Genomic DNA, 10,006 nt, shown 5'->3' with positions numbered 1-10,006 from the left:
TATTTATGTATTTGTAATATATGATGATTAAAACTCTATAAATAAAAATTATCATTTTATTTTATATTTTCTCATCTTTGTTCTTTATCATTTTTTTTATATTTATCATTACTACAATCTCTATCTTTAGTTTTATAACAACTTAGAGTTTATAAATTATATACATTATGGGTGCATGAGAATTTCTTATAGTGCTGTTCATTTCTTACAAGACCTGGCCGACCAATACTAAATAAGTCTTAGAATAGCATCTAAATAAAGAAGATTTATTAGATTTTCCCACTAACCTAACTTCTCCAAATATTAGCTTCAGTTATTAGTGTCTGTTTTGTCTTTTCCAATTTAATTCATTGAATATAATAAAAATTTAAAGAATAAGGCCAAATCCATCATCAATTATTCACACCAACAAAGCCAGCAAAGTTGTCCGGAGTTACCACAAAAAACTAGACTTTTAACTCGTGTGCAATTTATTTTCTCCTCAATTTTGTAACGACAAAATGGGTAAACTATATATTATTAACAATTATAGTTATATTTTGGCCATTCTTTCTTGAATCATTAATTAAAATAATAATATTATCTTTTTTAATTGATATAATAATAGATTTAATTTTTAACACTTACATATTTTATCAATTTAGTCTTAATATTTAAATAATTTATTAAAATCTATTAATTTAGTCCTCAAACATATCTTCATAATAAATTAAATTTAATGCACATATTTTTAATATGCTCATCAGATCTGAGCTAGAATGAGCTAGAATATAATGCCCAAGTTGAACACTAAGCTAATTAAAATAATTGATTGATATGATACTAATAATTTAATACTCAATTAAAAGATTTTAAAGTTTGAGAACATTTGTTTTGATGAAAGAAACCAATTTATGACCTAAACTATAGTTTTACATTTGGTTTAGTTAACTTTTTTTTTAAGGCAAGTGGGATTTAAATCACATTAATGCTGCTCTATTTTAGGTGTTTTTTTGGATATTATCATAGGTTTGTCTTATGAAATGGAAAGATGGAAGATGGGAATGAAAAAAATGAAAGGAAAATAAATTTTGATAGTTTTTGGAAGGAAAGAAAAGGAGAGAAAAAAAAATTTCATTTTTCATTCTAATACATAAAAGTAAATTATTCCAAATTAAAATAATAAGAAAAAAATGAGAAAGATACAAATTAGTTCAAAATTATACATTCTCAAAAGTTTAATTTTTCTCTTATTTTCCAATTCTATCAATCAATGACAATTTTACCATTCTTGCTACCAAGAACACAAATAGAATGAATTTTTTTTTTATCTTTATAATTTTCATATTCTCGATTTTTCATCTTTCCAAATTCTTTTCTAAACTACCAACCAAATCCTGAATAACGAAATGATGCTTACTTGCTTAGTTCTTCATTTCCAAAAGCATGCAAATTTAGAGATGAATTGTTACTCTGAACACGTCTTCCCTGCTTGGCCTCTAATGTAGATAACAATGAATATAGCAGCACAAGCTTATGAAGATTTCATTGATTAACTAATAAAAAAGCATAAAATTATATACATGAAAAGGTGACAACATTAAGGAAAGTAAAAGTAAGATGACAGGGGTATCGGCCTGGGGTGGGGGAACCAGAGAATCCTGGAGGGGGAGGGCAGGATTAGATGTTAAGGCCGAACTTATGACAGTCTTCTGCAGTTCATTTGTAATGTCAGCTGATTACAATGCACCCTTTGTAACAAATGTCAGCAGCATATAATTGTCATCAGGAAAAATCAAGTGCTCCGCTTTCGGTTGGAGCCCATGTTGAGCCACATGAGCGTCGTCCTGAACTTCTCAGGGAAGATAATTTTTTTTTTCATCAAGGAATGGTCGATGAAAACCGATTTGTGTCGGAGATGAAACTTATACATGAGAGAACAGATGAGCAAACATGGGATTGACTGCATATACATATTTACTAAACCAGTCATGGCCCAGAGGGTTTGGGGGCTTCTGCTGATTCCTTGGCGTTCTTTACAACCAGATCATAATTGATGGAAGCCAACTGAGATAAATTCTGCAAAAATAATAAAACTCCAGTGAATTCTACAATTTGACTACAAAATTGTAATAAAAGCGCAAATGACGTTTAAACAAGAAATTAGTAATGTAGGAAACTGCATAGTGAGCAATGGTAGTCATTCTCACCTTATATGAGAAATTACTAAATGAGTACTTCACTGCAAGGGCAGGAGCACTGAAATCCGTCAAACTGCCACATTCGTCCCCCTGTTTCATAGGCATTACAACTCTCAGAATGACACTGATCGATATTTGACTGCAATTCTTATGCTAGATAGAGCAATCGTGACTCTTAAAGAATCATTAGTCTCCTCTCTAGACACACCAATAGTTTTATTTAGTCCATGTTGACTATTTATAGATGGAGCCTTTTTCTTCCATATAAGAATGATCAATGTAATATCATCATTTAAATGAAGTCCTATAAACTTTTGAAACTATATGGAACATGGAAGTTGCATCCTTAAATTGTTGTGTAGCAGGGGCATCAACCATTATAAACAGACAAAAGATAAAAGAAAATTAAAATTTACACATACATCTTCATCTTGCACGTTGCTGAGTGACCCACTGCTGCAGGTGTCAGTCAAGTCATCGCAGTCACTACTTCCATGAACTTGTTCATCTTCTGCATTCCATATATATCGGCTCATAAAGTAACTAGTGTCATGTGCTTCAGTTGATGGTATGAACATAGCCTGCATCCCAGTATGGAATCTCACTAAATGCTACAAATATGTTAATCCCTAATCCTTTTTACTTATTCTCCAATTCAATTTGTTTTAAAGATAATGAAATAAAAGAAGACCTTTTGTCTTGCAAGTGTGCTCCAATTAATATCCTTGAAGAAAACATGTTGCTTCACCTATCAGAAATATTTAATTAGCTGTTAACATTATTTTGAATCGTAGAGAGGTCCCTGCGAAGGGCTCTAAGCACTTACCTCGCTGGCTCCTGTGGCTCCTAGCCTTTGAACTGGATTTTCTGTTAACAGCCTGAAAGAGAGTAAAACAAAAGGTTTAAGAATAAGGAAATCTTTTCCACAATTCCTCAATCCGCAGAAGGACTGAATGCCCCAGTCAGTACTATAACTAACATTGGGGTCAATATGGTTCTGACGTATTCCATTGACTATTTATCATGATCAATGAATTCTTCCTTTTACGGATGAAGCTTTCTTTGTTTCCTTTTTTTTCTTTTTTTCTTTTTTGAAGAAATGACAACCGTTCTTTATTTTTCTCTGTTTAGTTGCATATCTTAGGATTGATTCAGTCGTACTTCCAAAAGACACATTTAATCACCAACCAGGCAGGGTTATTTGGATTCCATTCACTTTATCGTCATGATGTCTGAAAGATGCTTATGTATTGAATGTTTTTTACTAGTCCACTACTTTTCTCATGATCATGCAATGAAATTGAAAAATTATATCAAACCAAATATACTTAAGGAATGAATGGTCAACACAGAATTTGACCAAATAGAAAGTCAAAAGGTCAACATCCATAAATTGAAATTTCTTTGTTTGTAAATCTTACTTGTCAATCAGATCATATGCTTCATACGACATCTCCTCTGGTACCTTGGGCCAGGGTATATTTCTATTCATTATGTTGTCAAAAATTAGCTGCAAACGGCAAGATCCAATAGTAATAATGTCAAGCTACAACCACTGTTATCAATTATATTAACATTAACAATGAAAAAGAAAAAAAATTCCAATGTTCAGAGGAATCTATTTGAATTGAAGGATACAAAAATCTTGAGCTTATGAGTAAATCCTTACTATCTTATCCAATGGTTAGACTGCAGATAAGGAAACATAGAAATCCAGCTTTGCACGAAAGTACATTATGTGGATGTGATGTCTAAATGTAGGTATTAAAATATATAAAGAAAAAAACTACGCAAAATGAGCCGCAGCATATCCTAAGGTTCTTACTTATCCATGAATGAAGCAGCAAGTACTTCTCGACAGATATCAAATTAACTTAGAGCCTGTCACAATTTGAAGAAAAAAGGCAGTGATAGCATAGCTTCAGATTTCTTTTTCACCATATTCCTTTTGAAATTTTGGCTTACTACTGGGAAAGCATGTCTTAAGCGTTTGTTTAATCATTAGCTAAAAGCCAGGGCATGGTTTCCACACCAATTATTTTTATCTCAGTAGGCTAGTGTGCTTAATTCTCTGTAAATGTATCCTTGCTTCAAATGTTACTGTATCATCTTAGTGAACAATGCAACTCATGTGCTCCTGTTAAATTAATTTGTACCAAAAAACTAAACAGAAGTAAATGAAAAGTGAATTAAGATGGAATGACCCATCCTAATGTTGACATATTGTGAACTAGACAAACACTGGTTTGAATTACATGAAATCTCAATACTTCCTAAAAGCAATGTTCTGATGAAAAGAGGAAAACAAATTCATGCACACACACACACGCGCGCGCGCGTGCACACATACACACATAAATATCATCCAAAATCATTCAAGCTTTAGGTGACATACTGGTGGGGTTTCAGCATTGAATGGAGGAAGCCCTACTAGTAGCTCAAAAAGAATGATACCTACAGACCACCAGTCAGCAGTTGCACCTAAAAAGAACATGGAGTAAGAAGAAAAGATAATCAATAGCAAGAGGAAGGAAACTTTAAACTTCATAATACATGTGATATCTGAAATAGTGGCTGACCATGTCCCATTCCAAGAAGTATCTCTGGGGCTAAATAGTCGGGAGTGCCAACAACCGAATGCTTTTGACGTCGTTCTCTCTTTGGTGAAATTTGTTCTTTGTGTTCATCATCTTCCATTAATCCACTACTGCCAAATGAAGGACCTGATAAGTCATCTGTACTGTTGATAAGACCGACCTTTGAGAGCCCAAAATCTGTCAACTGTAATAGAAGGGATTACAGCTTCATGAGAAGTTATGTAGTTTTCTCATGGCAGCATAAACATTATGAGAGTTCAACAACACTGAAAGCAAACTAAAATATTGCATAGACTTTGTATAGCAACAATTATATAATAAATAAAATTAAAGATACTGACCTTGATGTGCCCATCTTGACCAATCAACAAGTTGTCTGGCTTCAGATCCCTATGTATGACATTTAAAGAATGCAAATACTCCAATGCAAGAACCTGTGAAATATAATACAATGTGTGCCAATGAGAGAACTATATTGAGTCCAACAAAGGTAAGCAGTCTTATAAAATGCTTAGGGGCCCTTACAACTTCTGCAATGTATACACGCCCCATATCTTCGTCTAAGCATCCTAGATTTCGCAATAAAGAGTAAAGATCTCCACCATTTAGATACTCCATAACCAAGTAAAGATTTTCTCTACATGTAAAGGAGTAAAAAAAACGGACCTGTCCAATCATTAAATGTATCCATATCAGGCAAGATATATACAGAATGCATCCCCTAAAACAGTTGTAAACTTGAGGCTCACCACAAAGGGATTGCGGACAGATATTAGAATGTTACGCTCAGCCAAAATACTTTCAACTGCATTTTTCCGGATCATGTCTGCCTTCTTCAAAACCTGCAGAAGTAGAAATGAATTTTGTTACTACAAACAATTAACAGGTAAGGTATTTGTAAGTGTCAGCCATTTTCTGGTCCTATATACTCCTACCTTTATTGCAAATAAGTCTCCAGTTGCTCTTTTCCTAGCAAGGAAAACTCGCCCAAATGCTCCTCTGCTGATTGGCTTTATTATTTCAAAATCTTCAATAGATGTTCGATCCTTAGCACATGGATTGATCGGACTTGCACGTAGACTACGCAATGTATCATCATCTACTGAGCTATCTTCATCAGCCACATGATTCGATGAGTCAACTTTTTCATCCTCTATCTGTCCACAAAGTTGCACATATTTTTCCCTATAATTAAAACAAAAATCATATATGTGAGAAGGCATGGCCGAATATAGCATAAAAACCAGCCAAAATAATGTTTTCAAGTGAATGAGTTGGTGATGAAAGCATAGGCTAAAATCCGTATTTAGATTTGCCAATGAATTTAACTGAATAGAACCTATTAACAAACTGGGGGGGGGGGCAGAAAAAAAAACGAACGTGACTACAAATTTTGGAATAAAGGTTAACTTACTGTAATAGTTTTTCTATTCGTCTTCCAAAAGTTTCTACAACAAGGGCATCTGCCTTCCTATCTTGGATGGCATATTTTAGTTCATCCAGGCGTTCAAGCATAAACTCCAATGTATTGTAATCACAATCATTTGCATTTTCAACAGAACGAGCAATATCTAGCAACTTTTGTATCTGCAAATTTAAGACAAAAACTCAAAAATCAACACCAGAATATGCTCAATCAATTGAAAATGATGGTCATAAGATTTCCGTACACAAACTCACATGATAGCAACTGTGAATGTCTTAGTTTGAGATGCTTACCAATGCAAAACAGAATACAACAGAAACTAGATAAATTCAAAAGGAAAATAAAACTCCATGGTAGTCATTGAAGAGTGAACATGAAAATCTGATATTTCTTGACAGCAGACAAAATAATTATATGGCAAATCAGACGACTGCAATTATGATGTATAATCACACTGGATATAAAATAAATCCATGTTCAAAAAGTAAGCAGCAATAAGGGTCATCTTGGAAACAAAGTTAGGGCATCTGAATAAGTATTTAAAGAGAATTGATTCAACACAAGATTAAGCACAAAGAAATATAACTTATGACAATGATAACCTGTTGGTGATTCTCAAGCTCTGCTATTCTTCTCCGTCCACTCAATAACAATTCAATCTGGCTAGTTCGTGGAGTTAACAATGGTGATCGCGGTGTCAAGCTTCCTCCTGATGAAGCTTTTGTGCATAGATCAAGTGTGCTTAAATTTAAATGTGTTTCACATGACACATCATGCAGAGCATTCATGTGCTCCATAAGAAATGCATTATCAACATCAGGAACACAATCAAGCATATCATCAGAGCATTGACGTGAATGATTGCTATGCTTTGGTGAAAAGTCATCAGTATCTTCATGTATACTTGATGTATAAACTCTTGTAGCCTCAAAACTTTCACGTGGAGTGTCTATACTTTTGGGTGTGCTTTTTGGTGTCCATGAATCGAGAATTTTGTCAAGGGTTTCTGCAACTCTTTCAATACGCTCATTCACGGTTAAACCTTTCAGGTCACATCTATCAGCTATGGTACAAATTCGAGAGTGCTCTTCCACATGTACAACAGGTATTTCAACCTCACAAATCCGGCAAATCATTGAATTTTCGTAAGTTACACTTTGATGATCACCCCAGAGTGGCCAAGAAGTTTTTGGCGTTCGAGAAGATTGAGGATAGCCTGACGGAGTTTGAAGAGGTTCCATTCTAGGAGTCTCATCTTTTGCTTGAGATTGTTCTGCTCTATTTTTGGAATTTGAATCAGGTGTATCTTGTCCTTTACGATTTTTATCAGCTGCAGATGGGAGTTTCTTCCAAGATGACATCCTATAGCTGCTTGAAGTTGAATCAACACTTTTGGCAGTTTCAACCTCTGCAATTACATTTGCAGTACTTAAGTTTTGACCAACTTGATCTTGCTTGCTTTTCTCTTTCCCTTGTGCTTTCTTCCTCTGTTTCTCACTCACTTCTTTTCCATCTAATTGATCACTAGTATCCTTCCGAGCAAATTCAAACATCTGTTCTGGATAAACTCCTAGATCACTGAGCTGATGAAGCCCCAGAATGTGGTCATCCTCGTAACCACTCTCTTTATGGAACTGCACAAGCCGGGTGCACCTGGTGAGAATAAAAAGCAGGCGGGTATGTAATTGTTTGGGAACTCCCATTGATAGCTCCTGCCGTCTATCATCTAAATTCTGAACAATGCCTTCACATTTGACCCAGAATTCACAAGCCGGCATCTTTGCACAACGCTGTGCTACAACCAGCAAATCCTCCAAACTCTCTTTCCATTCAGGATGAGAATCTGATGTTTTTTCAAGCTTGTCCACCAAATCCCCAGCAAAAACACCCAAATCAGAGTTTACTTCCTCCTTTAATCTGTCAAACTTCATCCTGGTTGCAAGCAGAACCTCCTAAAATTCGGATCATTAAATACATTTATGAACATAAGATAGCTAAACAAGGAGATAAACCAAAATAAATAAACAGCCAAGAGATTTTGAAGTAGAGTTTAACAGAAGCTATGTAAAAGCTCGTTAATTTGTGTTTTTTTAAACCAGTGTGAGAAACATAGATCTTAGTAAAAATTAGTTGAGGACTTAATGAAGAATTGCTCATTAAATAACTGACAGTTTGTCCCTTTCTTTCAAGATTGCTTGTTCTAGTTCAATTAGAAAGGAGAAAGTTACCTCCATGTGGCCTAAAACACGAGATTTCTTAAGAGGAAAAGGCCGTACTCCTTTAGAATTAAGCTCATGAGAGAAGCTTTTCACGTCAGGAGCTTTCTTCCTCCGCCCACTGGTAACGCGCAGTACGGCCTGGAAACGTGGTGACTGCATTTCCTTGGCAAAACCAACATGATTACTCCACCAAAAACAAAGAAGATTGCAAAACAATTTTTCGATATTATACGTAATATATACTACTATCTAACATGTCTAATTCATTCCCAGAAACAAAACAAAAAGAACACTTCTTATCAATTTACCTCCGTACTGAGTGGTGATGGAGCCCTTAGTGATTTTGATTGATTCCATGGCGACTTCTTCCCTATAAACAATCAAGAAATCACAAGAAAACGAAATTATTTATTCGTTCATTTCCACTAATTGTCAAGTTGCTCTTCTTTACTTGTATTTATTCCATCATAAGTATACATTCTAACAAGAATCCAAGCTTACATTGAAATTAAGAGTTATTATAAAAACAAAAAAAAAAAGAAAGAAAGAAAAGGAGTAAACTAAAAATCAAAAGAGGTAAAAAAACGTTATTCTACATAGAGAGAGAAAAAAGTGATGGGTACCTTGATGAATGGGGTTAAGGTTAGGAAGTTGAGAAGTGCAGGCCTCAACCCCTGCCCGTAGCTTTTCCTTAGCGACATTTCCTTTCTTACTACCTACATCTCCAATATTGGAAGGGTTCCTGGAAGAGGAAGAGCACCTGAGAGGAGACGGAAGTGGAGAAGATCTTGTTCTAATGCGGTTTAATCCAAGAGTAGACGCTAGAATTATTGAATCATCGTCTTGGCTCACGTTTAGCTCTAATGGTTCGCTCTTACCGTAAGCAAAACGACCCAAACCATAATCACCAACGTCCTCTTCGACTTCATAGCCATCGCCATCGCCATCGCCGCTGCTTCTGCTATCGTCTGATTTCTCGGCAGGTTCGCGCCACGACCGCTGGATAGGGATCCCAGGGATCTTACGAAGCTTCGTCGTTGATGATGATGACGTCAATATCTTTTTCGTCGCTGCCGGCGTTGGATCCTGGTTATTTTCCGCCGACGACATGTCTAATTTCTCATTCACGGCATTACGATGAAGACTACTTTATTGAATTATGATGATCAAATTGATCATCAAAGTTACGAAAGAGGAGAGAATATAATTTTTTTTTTTGAAAAAAATCAAGAGATAATAATTTTGAGGAAGGAGAAGAAAATCAGGGAAATCATTTTGGGAGAGAAAATGAAGAGTAAGGTCTCGCGGGAATGGTGCGTTTAAGGTCGACAGGCAGGAACGATAACAGTTTTTTTTTTCCTTTTTATTTAAATTTAAATTTTGCTTTCAGTTTTGAAATAACGTGCATGCCGCGAACTAGTGAGCCTTATAAAACTCAACAGTTGTTAAAACCGACCTAGTCTACCAGTGTATTGTTAGATATCTATTTTACTCTTCCACTTTTTTTTTTTTACTCATTATTAGCGATTGTGATATGTGGCTTTTTTTTTCTTTAGTGATACGTGGCTTTTAATTCAATTTATG

At 35.0% G+C, this 10,006-nt stretch overlaps 1 protein-coding gene across 1 annotated transcript; it reads right to left on the bottom strand.

Annotated features, from left to right (window-relative positions):
• Positions 1-1,510: 1,510 nt before the first annotated feature.
• LOC107935726 (probable serine/threonine protein kinase IRE) lies at positions 1,511-9,777 on the bottom strand. Its single transcript, XM_041077794.1, has 17 exons — positions 9,046-9,777; positions 8,731-8,792; positions 8,432-8,575; positions 6,806-8,155; positions 6,192-6,364; positions 5,713-5,962; positions 5,527-5,619; positions 5,303-5,443; positions 5,119-5,211; positions 4,760-4,961; positions 4,576-4,661; positions 3,602-3,690; positions 3,007-3,058; positions 2,872-2,928; positions 2,603-2,761; positions 2,190-2,270; positions 1,511-2,058 (listed from the first exon to the last, which is right to left on the bottom strand). The coding sequence occupies exons 1-17, from the start codon at positions 9,530-9,532 to the stop codon at positions 1,969-1,971; spliced, it is 3,609 nt and encodes a 1,202-aa protein (XP_040933728.1). The 5' UTR covers positions 9,533-9,777; the 3' UTR covers positions 1,511-1,968.
• Between the last annotated feature and the right edge of the window lie 229 nt (positions 9,778-10,006).

Source organism: Gossypium hirsutum, chromosome A09 (assembly GCF_007990345.1).
Source record: "Gossypium hirsutum isolate 1008001.06 chromosome A09, Gossypium_hirsutum_v2.1, whole genome shotgun sequence".
NCBI classification, from domain to species: Eukaryota; Viridiplantae; Streptophyta; class Magnoliopsida; order Malvales; family Malvaceae; genus Gossypium; species Gossypium hirsutum.
Note: the sequence above shows the minus strand (reverse complement) of the source record. Positions and strands in the feature narration are given on the sequence as shown.